An 18,375-nucleotide genomic window follows, 5' to 3' on the forward strand; every position below is an offset into this window, starting at 1 on the left:
AAATGGGCATTACAAGTAGTCAACAATCATTTCTCATCTCACGTTAATTTTCTGACACTTTCCTCATATTATCTCTTATATTCTCTCACTTAGGAGATCTGATCTGTTTAGTTGAGTAGAAAGTGATTAACTAGTTTGAGCTCTCTCATCTATTTTCTCATTTCAAAATAATTTCTTTTTGGGGTACTTTCTAATCTCTACTTTCAACATGGAAGGCACAACAGTCTCTGTTTTCTCCAGATACTCTGGGTTCTTGCTTCCTTAATCACTCCCTTCTATCTACAGCAACTACAATCTCTTCCATTTATCCATTTTGCTCTGTCCTCAGATTTTCACTTATTCAACAAATATTTATTAAACACTTACTAAATACTTTGCATTGTTTTAGGCTCTTTGAACATATCAATGTGTAAATGCTAATGGAATTTATGTACGCGTGGAGGGAGATAGACAATAAATATGCAAATTATAGCATCATTGACTCAATGAACATGAGTTTGAACAAACTTGGGAGATAATGGACAGGGAAGCCTGATGTACTGCAGTCCATGGGGTCCCAAAGAATCAGATAGGACTGAGTGACTGAACCAAAAAGATTTTATTAAAGAGAAAAATAAAAGCAGGGGAGTAGTTCAGGAATTGAGGTGGGGTGGGGGGTTCAATTTTAAAAAGGGTCAGGAGAGGCTTTACTGGGAAGGTAACAGAGCCCTGAAAGAAATGAGAGAACTAGTCCCATGAGTATCTGGGTGTTACAGGCTGAATTGTGTCTCCTTTGATATTCATGCGTTTAAGTCCTGATCCTAGTACCCCCCGAATGTAACCTTATTTGGAGAGAAATCTTTTAAGGAGGAGATTAAGTTAAAATGAGGTGGTAATGAGGGCTATGATTTGGCCCACGTGGAAGCTGGAAAACCAGTGAAGTGTTTTATACAGGGAAGACTGATGTACTGGGTTAGCTATTGTTGTTTGTTCCGTTGCCAAGTCCTCTCTGACTCTTTGCAACTCCATGGACTGCAGCAGTTCAGGCCTCCCTGTCCCTCACCATCACCCAGAGTTTGCCCAAGTTCATTTCCATTGAATCAGTGATGCCATCCAACCACTTCATCCTCTGTCTGGGTTTATTATATAGATGATAAAATGAAGATGGAGAATCATCTTTTGAATTTAGCAATGGCGGCCACAGCATGAGCAGTTTGGTGGAGTTGTGGCAACAAAAGTAGTGTGTTTGACAAGGGGACGAGAGGAATCGAAGACACTTTAGAGTTCTTCCTGTATTGAGCAACTATGAAATATGGTTGACTGTGGAAAGGGAAGTGGAGGGTTTTGCTTTTGGACTAAAGAAATTAAGAGCATGTCTGTATGCCAGTAGCTTAAAAAAAATAAGATCTTCAAAATTTTGATGGGGACATAGCCTCTCACATATAGCCACACAACTGGTCTCATCTTTAATGCTCTTTTGAGAACACTGCTGAGGAATTCACAGCAGTTGGGTGGTTTCTAAACCACAACTCTTATCACTTCACTCATCTGGTCAGGAATCTTCAGGGTGTCCGGAACCGCTGCATGAAAAGTTCTTATGCCTTGGCCAAACATTCAAATCTCCAGTTTGGCCTTTTGTGGTTTTATCTCTTTCTTGCCCTGTTAGTGAACTACAAAGCATGGCAGACCAAGATCAGAAGGCTTGGATGAAAAGTCAGGGTTCTGTAAATAACTACTTATGTGACTGCAGACAAATGACGTAAGTGCACCAGGCCTGTGCTCCTTCTCCTTTCTAACAAGGAAGGGGCGTGTCGGATAGACTAGATTGCTGTAGGTCACCGAAGAAATCAGCATCTTTAAACAAGCCGTAATTCCCAGCCCAGTGGCTGGATCTTCTACCCAACTCACGTTACCCCTTTCACCTTCAGGAACTACATGTTTTGTGCGGTCACTTATTTTTCCTGCTCTTCTTTTGGCTTTCCAAACGGACCAGGCTTTACAGCGGTAACTCCTTGAAAATCGGCCGCCTCCCCACCACCAGGGACTCGCCTTTCACTCTTCCTTTCACTTGGGACTGTCCTCTCCGCAGTCAGAATCCGCCACGTAGTAAGTGCTGCTTCCAACCAATCAAGAAGAAATTATCTCAGACTTTTGAGGGACATCCGCTTTCACCAATGATCTTCAAGTATTCTCTAGCGCCTCGCTTTGAGGGGCGAGGCCAATCAGCACAATGGCCAATCTTCTCTGGGGAATGGTGTTCTGGGTACTGCCAAATCAACCAATCAGGTAAAAATACTGCCTGGAGAGTCGTTTCTCATTGGTAAGCGCGTCCGGAAGAGGGCGGGCCTCGGGCCAAAGGCAATACAATTTGATTGGCAGCTTTGCTGTTGACAACCCGGGAGAGCCCACCTGCTCCAACAAGACTAGCGTCGGTACCCAGAATGGCAGAGTCTGCAGCCAATCAGCGAGCAGATGCGCGGAAAGCTCGCTCAATGGGCGATGTCCAGAGGAGGCTGTCACTCAGGTGGCGCTGGCGGAGGCCGGGCTAAGACGTGGCCGAGGGAAAGCTGCTGGACTTCCTGACCATCTAGGCGGCGGCGGAGTCCCTAGAGCGTTCTCGCCTTAGTCGGGGATTCTGAACTGCGGGAGAGGCGGGCGCCGGCGGCTACACCTCCATGCCGGCTCGCGGGGCGGGCCGCTGATGGAGCGCGCCACCGGCCCGGGGTCGCTGGCACGGACGCTGCTACTGCCGCTGCTGCTGGGGCTCGTGGCGGGGACAGTGGCCGCGCGGCGCACCTCTGACCTCCTCGCACCGACAGCGGAGGCGGCGTTCGGCCTTGGGGCCGCGGCAGCTCCCACCTCGGCTACGCGGGTGCCGGCGACGGGCGCCGTGATTGCGGCCGAAGTGACGGTGGAGGACTCCGAGGCGCTGCCGGCGGCTGCGGGCGAGCAGGAGGCGCGGGAGCCGGAGCCGGAGCCGGAGCCGGAAGAGGAGCCCGATATTCGGCCGTGCGGCAGGTAAGGGGCGCGGGTAGACCACCGGGATCGCTGACCCCTGGAGGCGACTTTATGCGCGTGCGCCGCGGAGGTTCCGGGGGCCGCGGTCCCCCCTCCGCCGCGACTTCTAGCTGGCAGAGGACCACTGATGACCTGGGGGAGAGAGCGGGGCCGCCTGCCCATCCCCTGGACCAGAGAAGGGCCTCACTCTGCTCCCTGGCGCCCAGTTGTAGTTCCCTGGTGCGAGCAGCATCCTCGAAGGTACCTGGAGGATGCTAGGAGAACGGAGTGAGAAGTGGGAAAGAAACGTTACTTTCTTTCATTGCTTTCGAGCTTTACTCCTACCCCAATCAACTTACAGCACCCCTCATCGTTTTTTTTTTTTTTTTTTTTTTTTTATTAATGAATTACCTTATGTCTGTGCTAGTGTGACAGCTGTTTGGGGAAAGAACTTCATAAAGAGATTTCAACATTTTTCTTTAAATACATCCCTGTAGTGCCCACGCACCAGGGTTGAGGTCAGTATTTCTCTAATTGAGATCTGTGGAACACCTGCATTAGAACCGCCCGGGGATGCTGGTTGACTGTACAGATTTCTAAGTCCCATTCCAGATTGACTGGATTAGACTTCCTCAGCTTAAGAAACTGGAATCTGCACATTTAATACGCACTGCAGACAATTCTTGAACACACTAAAGTTTAGAAGCTATGGTTTTGTTTGTTTGAATTTCGGCAGTTCTTTGATACTTAGAGGGTTTAGTATATAAACATTTAATATAGGGCTGTTTTGGTTAAATTGTTTCATCTCCTTAAAAACGTTTCTTCAAAATACATGTTTTAAAGCACTTTTCATGGCTGGGCACATGTGAGGCATTTTAATGGTAAATTATTTCGCAGATGACTAACTTTAGCACACCCGAGGAGCAAGTGAGATCTCATTTAATGGATGGAATGATAACAGCAGCATTAGGTAAATTAAACCAGAGAGGGTTACTGGATTAGAAAGTATTTTAAGTTTAAGTGTAGTAATGACTAGATTATGACAAATTAGTTTTAATTTTTCAGTTAAATATCAGCGCTTTGATCTATATGCCTGGGTGAGGGCTCTAAGTCACTTCAGTCGTGTCAGACTCTGCGACCCTGTGGACGGTAGCTCGGCAGGCTCCTCTGTCCATGGCATTCTCCAGGCAAGAATACTGGAGTGGGTTGCCATACCCTCCTCCAGGGGATCTTCCCGACCCAGTGATTGAACCCACCTTAGTAGGTGGGTTCTTTACCACTAGCATCACCTGGGAAGTACTAAAATTTTAGAAACACCCTTTGAATGTTTATATTTAGATGATTTTAAAATGCCAAACATTTGACAGAATTTTCAGAGGTTTTGCTAATGAATTAGCTAGCTATCCAGAAAGAATGTTTTTATTTATCTTAAACTTCTGAAGCACTTGCCCAAAGTGAGTTACATGAAGTAGAGTAGTATGTTTCATTTTTCCTAAAATACAGATCCACTGGAGCAGGTATTTATTGGTGCTTAAAAGGCCCTCCCATGATGCCCTGGGGTTACAGAGGTTAGGCAGATAGCCCCTGTGCTCCAGCAAGAGGTGCAGTCCAGCGGTGAGGATTAAATAAGATGACCCGTAATGACATTACAGGGCAGAAGCCATGCAAATTAAGTGCTATCAGTGTCCCATGTTTCTTGTGGTGTTCAGTGAGTGGTACTGGGGTGAGGTGGGAAAGAAGACAAGAAAACACTCTGGCAGAATGAGTTGCTTCCTCAAAAGTGGGTAGAAATGTGGTGAGCAGAGGCTGGACTTGAGGAAACAACGAGGGGCACAGAAGCTGTGTGTTTAGGGAGGGCTTCCCAGGTGGTGCTAGTGGTAAAGAAAATGCCTGCCAGTGCAGGAGATGCAAGAGACTCGGGTTTGATCCCTGGGTCCGGAAGATCCCCTGGAGGAGGGCATGGCAACCCACTCCAGTATTTTTGCCTGGAAAATTTCCACGGAGAGAGAAGCCTGATAGGCTGCAGTCCGCAGGGCCTCAAAGAGCTGGACACGACTGAGTGCATACACACACCCATTATTTTTGTTTGTATGCATCTGTGTGTATGTGTGCATGTGAGTGACCTGTAGGTACGAAAGAGTTACAAACATACATACATATGTGCTGGGCAGGGAGGGGTAGACGATAAGCCTAGAAAAATAGGTTGCAGCCATGTTGTATATATACAGCCATATGCTAGTAACATCATCATCACCTGGAAATGTTAGAAATCCAGAATCAGAATCAGGTACCGCTGAGACCCACTGAATGAGTATCTGCATTTTAAGAAGATCAGCATGCAATTCACATGCACACTGCAGTTTGTTTGTTTTTGGCTGCACTCCTTGGCATGTAGGATCTTAGTTCCCTGAATGGATGCATGCTAAGTCACTTCAGTCGTGTCTGACTCTGTGATCCTGTGTACTGTAGCCTGCCAGGCTCCTCTGTCCATGGGATTCTCCAGGCCAGAACACTGGAGGGAGTTGCCATTTCCTCCTCAGGGGATCTTCCCAACCCAGGAATCAAACCTGTGTTGTTACGTCTACCTGCATTGGTAGGTGGGTTCTTTACCGCTAACGCTACCTGGGAAGCTCCCTTAGTTCCCCAACCAGGGATCAAACCCGTACCCCCTGCAATGAAAGTGAGGAGTCTTAACCACTAAACCATCAGGAAAGTCCCTCACGCACTACAGTTTGAGAAGTGTTGTGTAGAGTATCTCAAATGCCAGGCCTGATCTAAGTTATCTAAGTTTGTGCTTAGGGACTATTTCTCCGGCATTACTGTGTACAGTAAAAAAACTTGAGGTGTGGAAACCAAAAGGAGCATGTTATAGCAGTGCCCATGAGAGGTACACTGTCCAGTGGATAGAGAACAGAGTGGGTAGAGTTGAGAGAGAACAGAGTGGGTAGAGTTGAGAGATTGCAGGTGGAACCTTGGTTCTTGGCAAATAAATTGATTCCTCCTCTCTTGGCACCACCAGCTAAAGATGCAGATGGGATGGCTAGGGAATAGAGCACAGGTGGAAAGTGGCAAGATTAAGGGGAGCAGAGAGGAAAAGGTAACTGGGTTGGTGTTGGACATGGTGACTTGGCAGTGCTGGCAGGAAGTCTAGAGGGAGACATTAAGTAGGAACAGTGCCTGCAGGTGGAGAGATGTCAGGGTAAATGGTTGAAACTGTGCAAAGAGGAGCTTGTGATAAAAACTTCAGGAAATGCCCTTTATGTTTTAGAGAGATAAGTTGGCAAAGGAGACAGGTACAGCTGGCCAGGTTGTACAGGAGGCATAGGGTGAGGACTGAGAAGATGAAGGTAGTGGTAAAGATCCTGCCTGCCAACGCAGGTGGATGTAAGAGAGGGTTCAATCCCTGGGTCAGGAGTGACAACCCACTCTAGTATTCTTGCCTGGAAAATCCCATGGACAGAGGAGCCTCGCAGACTACAGTCCATAGGGTTGCAAAGAATTGGATGACTGAAGTGACTTACCAAGCAAGCAAGCATACTTAGAGAAGGGGTTAAAGAGTCATCATTTTTGGGAATTCCCTAGTGGTTCAGTGGTTAGGACTCTGAGCTTCCATTGCTGGGGGCATAGGTTCAGTGCCTGGCTGGGGAACTGAGATCCTTTAAGCCACGCTACACAGCTCCCTGCTCCCCACAACCCCCAAAGAAAAGATTCATCCTTTTTGGCCCCACTTCCTCAGTCCCTCACTGTTAAACCTGTTGGGATTGCTGATCTTCTTTATATATTCAGAGAGTGTGAGCTTATATAGACAGGTTGGAAAAGAAAGGAATAGGAGAGGAGGCGAAGGTAGTTGGCAAGCAGAACTGCTTCTTTCTCAGAAAGAAAAAGAGTGAAAAGAGAGGAGTTTTGCCTGCCAGAGAATAAGAGATCTTTGGCAAACAGAATTGGTTAGGATAATATGGGCTGGGGTTTAGGTGTCTGCCTAGTAGCTTAAGATAGTATGGAAAGTTTGAGAAACCTTGAGTAAGTAAATTGGTAGAATCAGCAAGAGATAAATATGTAGTTTGTAAAAGACTTTTTTTAAGTGCGCTACAGAAAAAAGTGGAAAAAAAAAAGAGAATATCAGTTCTATAATAATAAACCAATATCCTGTTTATTTAAAGAAGGAAGATTAGGGGAACAAATTTGGATTAACCAAGCATTTATTGCAGATAACTGTGAAGAGCCATAGTCTTTGCAAAACTTTTAAAAGTAGGAGGTGGGAAATTGAGATCTTTGTTTTTACAGGTTGTATTTTGTCTCCCAAGAAGCAGAATGCAACTTGCTCATTCTTTTTTTTTTTCTCTTGATGGAGTTTTTATTTTCTTGTGATGGAATTTTCAATCTGGATGCTTACTCTGCATCTCAGGCATGTAAATGAGTGAATAAACTATTTTTTTTTCCCTTTAAAAAGTAGCTAAAATGAACTTGTTTTTCTGTAGCAGTCTTGTTGTCAGCGGTTCTTCTGGTAAATATTACATTTAGTTGAAATTTAAATGAGACGGTCATTTCAGAGTGTTGGGAAGAAAGTCAAAATCTCACCTCACTGTTCAGTTTTGTTTGCATGCACGTTGGCGTTAAATGATGAGTTACCAGTTTTCTGACTTCAGCACAAAAAGCAAACTGCAAGATGTCGTTTGGCATTCTTGTGATGGGTTGAGCATCCTCAGATTGACATCTGACAACCTTGGAAGTTGTAAAGCACTAGTTTTAGCTATCACACCAATTTTTAAAGTATTATGTTCCTTTTGCCTCTGATTCCCCTCTAACAAAAGAATCACTACATTTGACATTCATTTCATCTCTCATGTTTCTTTAATTTGTGCATCTGTAAACTGGAATTTTTGGATTTAATGAGTTGAAACAGGAAAACACTTCCCAAATATAAGATGATTTAATTCCTCTTTATTTCTTTCTCCTCTCTATCCTTTACAAGCTGATCTGATCTGAATCAATGGTTTAGAAATCTAGTCTTCCTTAGATTTTCAAATTCATAATCAAGCCTTTTTTTTTTCAACTAAAATGACTGTTGAATAATAGAATTACAGGATACAGAGTTGAAAGGAAACTCAGTTATCTGTTCACTTTTCTGACCCCAGACTTTTTTTTTTTTCACTTATTTAAAACTTTTTAATTTGTATTGGGGTCTGGTCCATTAATAATGTTGTGACAGTTTCAGGTGTACAGCAAAGGAACCTTATCATAGATACCATGTATCCATTCGCCCCCAAACTCCCCTCCCATCCAGCTGCCGCATAATACTGAGCAGAGTTCCATGTACTATACAGTAGGTCCTTGTTGCTTGCCATTTAAAATATAGGACTATGTACATGTCCATCCCAAACTCCCTAACTATCCTGTCCCCTCAGCAACCATAAGACCCCAGACTTTTAAAGTTGATTAAGAATCACACTGAAAGAAGAATTTGTGCATAACTTTCAAGGCAGGCTATAAGCCAAAGTAAATATACTTGGTAAACAATAGATTATCCTTCCTGTCTATAATTGTCTTTTTAGTGTAATTGACATCTGGACTCTGGCTTTGAGATTGACAGGGTAGAGGAAACTGTTCTGTATTCACACTCCTGGGCGCAGAAGGTGACCTGTCTTTATCACCTGCTGTAAGCTGTGGCTTCCACATGGTCCTTCATTCCATAAATACTGTCTGGAAACTCCATCGAGTTTTTTTTTTTTTTGGTAAGATAGGAGCTGATTGTATACTTCTATTACAAAACATTTTAAAATGCAGGAAGTAAAGCTGGTAGATTTTAGAACTAAGTGTGAGAGGGGGAAATTTTTTTTTAAGTTTTTCAGAAAGAGACTTACAGACTTAAGAGAACAAACTTATTATGGTTGCCTGGGGGGAAGGGGTAGTTAGGGAATTTGGGATGGACATGTACACACTGCTATATTTAAAATGGATAAGCAACAAGGACCTACTGTATAGCACATGGAACTCTGTTCAGTGTTATGTGGCAGCCTGGATGGGGAGTTTGTAGGAGAATGGATACATGTATATGGATGTCTGAGTGCCTTCACGGTTCACCTAAAACTAACACACTATTGTTAATTGGCTGTGTGCTAAATTACTTCAGCCACGTTGGACTCTGCGACCCTTTGGACTGTAGCCTGCCAGGCTCCTTTGTCCATGGGATTCTCCAGCAAGAATACTGGAGTGGGTTGCCATTTCCTCCTCCAGTTAATGGGCTATACCCCAATACAAAATAAAAAGTTTAAAAAACATTGTTTTAATGTTTTCCACGCTGTTCTATTTGTCAATAACCATTTTATTTAAAAGATTTCATAGAATAAAGCAGACAAAGTGCTTTGAAAATGTTTAATTCTAATTGGAAATGGATATCTGCTGCTCTCACTTGGTTTATGCTATTGACAACTTAGACTGGATTTCTGTAAGGCTTAGCTGATATGTCAGAGTTATATAGTTAGTAATTTTTGGCACTATATTTGTTTGTATTGGGGGCATGACTAGTCTTGTGACAGGTTTAAATAAAGGAAGTTTGATCTGAACATTTACTTAGTAGGTGAGGACTACGAAGTAAAGTCCAATTAATACATTTGTTTTTCAACAAGAATATATGCTTCCTTGAGTGAGAGCATATATTTTAGGCAGAGGATTCTTTGTTACATAAAAAAAAAAAAAGCAGATTTAACCCAATCATTTTTAATTTTGGGACTGTTTTTTTTTCCTATGAAAGGAAATATGCAATTTTAAAATAAGCAGTTGTTAACATAGAAACCATTCATTCGATAGAACTTTCTACTGTCACCTACTTCTGTTTCAAATGGGAAAATTATTCAGGCAAAGTTCCTGTATGAAAGAATTCAGCATTTACTTATCAGACTCTGATAAACTTAATTATAAGTAGGCAGGGATTCTGGGTGATGGAAGTCAGAGCAAACAAACTTTTTTAAAATTGGTATTCACTGTGGCCTAAGAGCATTTCTGCTCAGTTAAGGGCATAATCAGAGCAGTAACAGGATGTGTGACATTTTGATGAGATTTCTGGGGGGAATAAAAGCTGCACCTTATAGTAATATAGGAGTTGCCACTTATGTAGACATATAGTTAACAGAATAGTTGAATTAGAGTTAAAAAAAACCCCGAAATTTATACTTCACAGTTCTGTCCAAAATCTCTTTTAGGTGCATGACCTTAGCCAAGTCGCATCTTCTCACATCTTTCTCAGCTCCTTTTTTGTTTTATGTGAATAGTAGTATCTGCCCCAGCAAAATTTATTCATCCAACGAACATTTACTGCATCTTATTAGGAGCTCCACACTATTGGGTGCTGGGGATGGATACATGGACTGTCCTTGAGTCCAGGCCTGAGAGGGAGCTACAAGTGTTAAAGAATTAACTATACTGAGATGGATGATGATGACATAAGAGGAGTTTGAGAGCGAAGAGAACGGAGACATCAACTGAGCGGGCCCTTGAACATGAAGTGTCAAGGAAGATCTCAGCTGCTGGGATGATGTGAGCACAGGCTCAAAGCTGTGGTTGCCAAACCAGGGCTCCGGGACCCTTATGTACTTGCTTGTGGGGGAGCCAGGAGATTGGTTCTATGTTTTCCAAATAACCTAAGGGAGATTGGCCATTCACTGAGGAAAAGGCTAATTAAAAAGTCAAGTTTTCTCGGTTTTGCAGTGGAACTAAATACCAGACTTAATTAGTAATATCAGCTCTTTCTTTCCAAAAGTCTTGAATATTGTGATTAGTACTTAAATAGTTTCTCTAAAGATAGGAAAATTCATTAGAAGTGATATTTGGGGGACATATGAAATCATTTAAGACATGAGACAACAGAAAAATAAAGAAAAAGATATGAGCCAAGTTAACAAAGGAACTTTGTTCACAGAGTTAGAAACCTAGGTAATGCCAGATTATGCATGATACCAAGCAGTGTGGCCTTTATTCATTGGGCACAGGGAGCTTTGGAAGTTGATCAGATCTCAGTTATAGAAACAAAACTGTCAGAAGAGTAGAGGAAGGAAGAAACCAGAGGAAGAAAGAACCAGAAGCAGGAAGTCTTTTTTTGTTTGTTTGTTTTGGGTTTTGTTTTCTGTTAATTTTCTTTTTAAGTCTTTTTTTTTGGGGGGGGGGTTTATTTTTGGTTTGTAGGCTGGACGTCTTTTTAAGATGTTCTAATGTCATACAACAAGGGCACTGGGACTGAAGAAGAATGAAAAGATTTAAAGGAAGCTTGAAAAACAGATCAGGAGTACACGACTGTTGTTGAAATGCAGAGGGTGAGGGAGGAGGCAGGTTTCGTTTCTGATATAGATGTTCAGTGATAGGGTGGATGCAGAAAGCCTGGGGAGAGAAGGGAAGCTTTCTGAATGCATTGTGGTGATGCCCTGCTGAAAATGCTGAACTGGGGTTGGGAGAGGGATGAACTGTAAATACTACATTAGTTTAGGGAGCTGTCAGATTACACATACAGTAAGTGACGGACTTTGGATAAAACTAGAACTCCTCGGCCTACATTTTGGAGATTGAAAACTGTCAGGATGGCAGGTGAGGATGGGGGCAAGAACTGGTCTAGAATGGGAGACAGCCAGTGTTCCAACTAAGGGCTTCCCTGGTGGCTCAATGGTAAAGAATCTGCCTGCTGATGCAGGAGACGTAGGAGACACAGGTTCAATTCCTGGGTTGGAAAGATCCCCTGGAGGAGGGCATGGCAACCCACTCCAGTATTCTTGCCTGGGAGGTACCATGGACAATGGAGTCTGGTGGGCTATAGTCCATAGGGTTGTAAAGAATTGGACATGACTGAATGAGCACACGCACTGTGTTCCAGCTACCGCTGGAGGGACAAACCTGATGAGGGGAGGAGACCTGGCCTCAAGAGAGGTCATTGCAAACCTTTCTTGAAAGGGGCTTTGAAGAATCACACTATGAGTGAGACAAAGTGCTTGCTGCTGAATCACCCAAACAAATGACTTTGTAAACTGAAGCAGCCTGTAAGTGAGAGAAATTTCTAGAGTTTGCTGATAGCGTTGATCAGTAGGCCATCTTAATCCAGGTAATGGATTATTATTATTTATTTATTTATTTGTTTTTTACTCCCAGGCAATCGCCCTTTGAGGTAAATCACTCTTTGCCAGACTGGTCTTGAGACACACTTCAGGTACTTGTTAAGCCACCATCTCTGAAACCCCTCTGCAGAGGGAACCTCTGAATCTTCACTGGTTTTTAACAAGCACTCCAGATTATTTTGGTAATCAGGTCAATTTGAGTTATGCTGAGCTGGGTGAAATCGTCCTGTTTTATCCATGAAAAAGCAATTTGAATGGAGCCATGAGCAGAACAACAGCAGGGCCGTGGGGATGGGCACACAGGGTTGACTTCAAAGCTCTGATTCTTTCCCCTGGAAATGCTGCCTGTGTAGTTCTTTTGATTTTTAAATAAGTTAAAGAGTTTTTCATCTCGTTCATAGACACTGCCAAATAGAGTGGATCATGGGGAGATAAATGGCCTTAGATTCTCCCTGTTTTTTGGGGTTTTGTTTGTTTGTTTTTGAGGAAAGGGGATCTTATTTTGACCTCTGGTTGTTCTGCATTCAGCTGGAGGACTGTTTTTCAGCAGTGTCTGTCTCCCTCATGTGGCTCTCAACCAATAGTATTTCAGAGCATCTCTCTCCAAGAATGTGATAAGATGTAACCGTCTCAACTGTTAAGTATCTTTTGCCCTCCAGCTGTTACTTATTTCCAGCAGCAGCAGAAGGGAAAGCCCTCTTCCAGTGATGTGCTTAAGACAGAGCCCATAAATTGTAGCAGTGGGGATAATGAATTTTTTGGGGGGGCACCTGACATGGGCTTCCCAGGTGGCTCAAGTGGTAAAGAATCCACCTGCCAGTGCAGGAGATGCAGGAGGCACAGGTTCAATCCCTGGGTCAGGAAGATCCCCTGGAGAAGGAAATGGCAACCCATTCCAGTATTCTTGCCTGGGAAATCCCATGGACAGAGGAGCCTGGTGGGCTACGTTCATGGGGTCGCAAAGAGTTGGACATGCTTGAGCATGCAAGAAGAATTGACAGGGCTTGTTATGGAAATTTCTGTTATTCCCATGAAGAGGAGTTAAAAAGAATTAAGGATACACCATACAGATCTAAGAATTTGATTATACTAATATCAATAGCCAGTTAAGAGCGTGATGTACTTAATTGTTCCTGCCCGCATGTTTTTCTTTCTTTCACTTATTGCTTGAATTCACACATACCCTCTAGATACAATTCATCATCTGAAAATATCTTATTTTCTGAAAATATCTTGTTTATTTTAAAAAGCAGAATCTTTACGTAAGACATATGCGTCTTTTTTAAAGAAATGTTTATTCTTGGCTGTCTTGTCTTCGTAGCTGCTTGGGCTTTTCTCTAGTTGTGGTGAGCAGGGGGTTGCTCGCCATCCGCAGTGCTTTGGACTCTCATTGTCGTGGCTTCTCTTCTTGTGGAGTCCGGGCTCTAGGCACGCGGGCTTCAGTACTTGTGGCACACAGGCTCAGTAGCTATGGCTTGCAGGGTCTAGAGCATGGACTCAGTAGTTACGACAGATGGGCTTAGTTGCTCTGCAGCATCTGGGTTCTTCCCAGACCAGAGATTGAACCCATACAGCAAAGTGACTCACTCAATTGTAAGTATATAATATACTCAATTATATATACATATATGTATATTATTTTTCATTTTCTTTCCCATGGTGGTTTGTCAGGTATGAATTTTTTATACCTTTCCTTATGATATAATTTTTTGGCTTACTTTATCCTTCTTCTCCAACTCCCAGTAGATCTCTTTAGAATGCAAGATAATGTGTGGGGAAGGAAGTCCAGTTGTTCCTTTTCTTAATGGCACCCCACTCCAGTACCCTTGCTTGGAAAATCCCATGGACAGTAGGCTGCAGTCCATGGGGTAGCTAAGAGTCGGACATGACTGAGCAACTTCACTTTCACTTTTCACTTTCATGCATTGGAGAAGGAAATGGCAACCCACTCCAGTGTTCTTGCCTGGAGAATCCCAGGGACGGGGAAGCCTGGTGGGCTGCCGTCCATGGGGTTGCACAGAGTCGGACACGACTGAAGTGACTTAGCATAGCATAGCATAGCATAGTATGGCAAAATCTTATTTTCATAAATTCAGTTCAGTTCAGTTCAGTCACTCAGTCGTGTCCGACTCTTTGAGACCCCATGAATTGCAGCACGCCAGGCCTCCCTGTCCATCACCAACTCCCAGAGTTCACCCAAACCCACATCCATTGAGTTGGTGATGCCATCCAGCCATCTCATCCTCTGTCGTCCCCTTCTCCTCCTGCCTCCAGTCCCTCCCAGCATCAGAGTCTTTTCCAATGAGTCAACTCTTTGCATGAGGTGGCCAAAGTACTGGAGTTTCAGCTGTAGCATCATTCCTTCCAAAGAACACTCAGGACTGATCTCCTTTAGAACAGACTGGCTGAATCTCCTTGCAGTCCAAGGGACTCTCAAGAGTCTTCTCCAACACCGCAGTTCAAAAGCATCAATTCTTTGGCGCTCAGCTTTCTTCACAGTCCAACTCTCACATCCATACATGACCACTGGAAAAACCATAGCCTTGACTAGACGGACCTTTGTTGGCAAAGTAATGTCTCTGCTTTTCAATATGCTCTCTAGGTTGGTCATAACTTTTCCTTCCAAGGAGTAAGCGTCTTTTAATTTCATGGCTGCAGTCACCATCTGCAGTGATTTTGGAGCCCCCCAAAATAAAGTCTTCCACTGTTTCCCCATCTATTTCCCATGAAGTGATGGGACCAGATGCCATGATCTTCATTTTCTGAATGTTGAGCTTTAAGCCAACTTTTTCACTCTCCTCTTTCATGTTTATCAAGAGGCTTTTTAGTTCCTCTTCACTTTCTGCCGTAAGGGTGGTGTCATCTGCATATCTGAGGTTATTGATATTTCTCCCAGCAACCTTGATTCCAGCTTGTGCTTCTTCCAGCCCAGTGTTTCTCATGATGTACTCTGCATAGAATTTAAATAAGCAGGGTGACAATATACAGCCTTGACGTACTCCTTTTCCTATTTGGAACCAGTCTGTCGTTCCACGTCCAGTTCTAACTGTTGCTTCCTGACCTGCATATAGGTTTCTCAAGAGGCAGGTCAGGTGGTCTGGTATTCCCATCTCTTTCAGAATTTCCCACAGTTTATTGTGATCCACACAGTCAAAGGCTTTGGCATAGTCAATAAAGCAGAAATAGATGTTTTTCGGGAACTCTCTTGCTTTTTCCATGATCCAGTGAATGTTGGCAGTTTAATCTCTAGTTCCTCTACCTTTCCTAAAACCAGCTTGAACATCTGGAAGTTCATGATTCATGTATTGCTGAAGCCTGGCTTGGAAAATTTTGAGCATTACTTTACTAGCATGTGAGATGAGTGCAATTGTGCAGTACTTTGAGCATTCTTTGGCATTGCCTTTCTTTGGGATTGGAATGAAAACTGACCTTTTCCAGTCCTGTGGCTACTGCTGAGTTTTCCAAATGTGCTGGCATATTGAGTGCAGCACTTTCACAGCATCATCTTTCAGGATTTGGAATAGCTCAACTGGAATTCCATCACCTCCACTACCTTTGTTCGTAGTGATGCTTTCTAAGGCCCACTTGACTTCACATTCCAGGATGTCTGGGTCTAGGTGAGTGATCACACCATTGTGATTATCTTGGTCTTGAAGATCTTTTTTGTACAGTTCTTCTGTGTATTCTTGCCACCTCTTCTTAATATCTTCTGCTTCTGTTAGGTCCATACCATGTCTGTCCTTTATCGAGCCCATCTTTGCATGAAATGTTCCCTTGGTATAGATAGGGAACTAAATTAAATTGACACTTTTATTCACTTGATAAATTTATTCATTTGCTAAATGAGTAAGTTCTCTGAAAGGTTTCAAAGGAGTTTACTTGAACTGGCTTGTCTTATTTTCTTTGAAAGGTTTCAGAGGAGACTTTGAAACTGGTTTGTCTTGGTCAACTTGTAGCTTTACTTTGAATTTCTATATATAGTATATGAAGTAGAATAGATAAAAGTAGCATTTTATAATCCAAACCAGGAACATAACTGTCTATGCTTGGAATTTGTATCATCTTTGAGAAGTAGACAAATACACCTAACAAATTCCTAGAAGGACTGTTCAACACATCTTTTCATTCCACAAATATTTATTGAGAGCTTGTCATGTATCTGGGGTGTATGTTCCAGGATGTGAAGGAACAACAGGTGCAAAGATCTGAGGGAAAATTACACACCATGTGTTTGAGGAATTGGGGGAATCAGTCTGGGCATATTGATTTTAGGTATGTGGACACTGAGAAGCCTGTTACACAGTCCGAATCTGGCAGGCAGTTAGATATGTTTGCCCAGAGTTCAGGGAAGGGGCCTGGAACCAGAAATATAAATTTGGAAGTTGCAGATGTATGTCATTATTGTTGCTGCTGCTGCTAGGTCGCTTCAGTTGTGTCCGACTCTGTGTGACCCCATAGATGGCAGCCCACCAGGCTCCTCTCTCCCTGGGATTCTCCAGGCAAGAATACTGGAGTGGTTTGCTATTTCCTTCTCCAGGGGATCTTCTCAACCCAGGGGTCAAACCCACATCTTCTGCATTGCAGGTGGATTCTTTACTTTCTAAGCCACCAGGAATAGATGATATTTTAATCTAGGAGAGCACTAAAGAAAAGTACGTGTAGGTAGAGAATATTTTTGGAGATAGGAGAGATGAGGAGCAACCAGGAAACGAGACTGAGAAAGGAAGCTTAGAATGGAGAAAAAATGATCAGGAGAGAATGGTGTCCTGGAAGCTGTGTGAAGGGTGGCTGATGGAGGATCAACAACCAGGTCCTAATGTGTGTGTTATTCACTAAGTGGTGTCCCACTCTTTGCGACCCCATGTACTGGGGCCCGCCAGGCTCCTCTGTTCATGGATGGAATCCTACTGTATAACACAGGGTTGTTCAGTGGCTCAATTCTGTCCGACTCCTTGCAACCCCATGAACTGCAGCATGCCAGGCTTCCCTGTACTTCACCATCTCCTGGAGCTTGCTCAAACTCATGTGCATTGAGTTGGTGATGCCATCCAGCCATCTCATCCTCTGTCATCCCCTTCTCCTCTTGCCTTCAGTCTTTCCCAGCACCAGGGTCTTTTCAAATGAGTTGGCTCTTCACATTCAGGTGGCCAAAGTATTGGAGCTTCAGCATCAGTCCTTCCAATGAATATTCAGAACTGATTTCCTTTAGGATTGACTGGTTTGGTCTCCTTGCAGTCCCAGGGACTCTTGAGAGTCTTCTCCAACACCACAGTTCAGAAGCATCAATTCTTCAGCGCTCAGCTTTCTTTATAGTCCAACTCTCACATCCATACATGACTACTGGAAAAACCATAGCTCTGACTATACAGATCTTTGTTGGCAAAGTAATGTCTGCTTTTTAATATGCTGTCTAGGTTAGTCTTAGCTTTTCTTCCAAGGAGCAAGTGTCTTTCAATTTCATGGCTGCGGTCACCATCTGCAGTGATTTTGGAGCCCAAAAAAATAGTCTGTCACTGTTTCCATTGTTTCCCCATCTATTTGCCATGAAGTGATGGGACCGGATGCCATGATCTTAGTTTTCTGAATGTTGAGTTTTAAGCCAGCATTTTTAACTCTCCTCTTTCACCTTCATTAAGAGGCTCTTTAGTTCTTCTTGATGTAACACAGGGAATTACATTCAATATCCTATAATAAAGCAAAAAGAAGAAGTATATGAAAAAGAACATAGATATATGTAACTGAATCATTTTGCTGTATACCAGAAGCTAACGCAATACTGTAAATCAGCTACAATTTTTTTAAAAAGTGCCAGTAAACTAGGGGGAAAAATGTAGCTGATAGAGAGCAGGAGAAGTGGCTGGTCACGTGCTACTGGATGGTCAAGTGAATGGGATTTGTCAGTGTGAAAGGCATGGGTGAGTTCCATTAAAGCCTTTTCAATGGAGGGGTAGAGGCAAAAACTTGATTAGAAATAGTTCAGTACAGGAAGTGGGGAGAGGATTTGGAGACTAAGACTACACAACAACTCTTTCAAGGAGCTTTGTTCCAAAGTGGGGCAAGCAATGGATTGGAAGCTGGAGCAGGGAGAGTTGATGATTATGTGTAATCTGGTTTGGTTTTTAAGTTGGGAGAAATAGTAGCAGGTTTGATGGCTGGGGGGGGGGGGAGTGCCGTGTTAGAGGGGAAATAATTGATGGGAAAGCAAGAGGAGAGATTTTGAGGAATAAGTCCTCACATATGCATGGGGAAAGACCTGTTGCCTGAGTGGAAGTGTTGGGAGTGGATGGGAATGTGGACAATTCAT

At 43.3% G+C, this 18,375-nt stretch overlaps 1 protein-coding gene across 2 annotated transcripts in view; it reads left to right on the top strand.

Moving 5' to 3' along the window:
• Positions 1-2,362: 2,362 nt before the first annotated feature.
• The window catches only part of EIF2AK3 (eukaryotic translation initiation factor 2 alpha kinase 3), an 82,828-nt gene continuing 66,815 nt past the window's right edge, over positions 2,363-18,375 (top strand). Inside the window, exon 1 of one of the 2 annotated variants that reach the window (XM_055540283.1) lies at positions 2,363-2,997. In XM_055540283.1, coding sequence (XP_055396258.1) covers positions 2,681-2,997 — 317 coding nt within the window. In that variant the 5' untranslated portion in view covers positions 2,363-2,680. The remainder of the gene's footprint in view (positions 2,998-18,375) is intronic. The other variant, XM_055540282.1, reaches the window with a different exon arrangement.

The sequence above is a fragment of the Bubalus kerabau genome, chromosome 11, assembly GCF_029407905.1.
Source record: "Bubalus kerabau isolate K-KA32 ecotype Philippines breed swamp buffalo chromosome 11, PCC_UOA_SB_1v2, whole genome shotgun sequence".
NCBI lineage: Eukaryota > Metazoa > Chordata > Mammalia > Artiodactyla > Bovidae > Bubalus > Bubalus kerabau.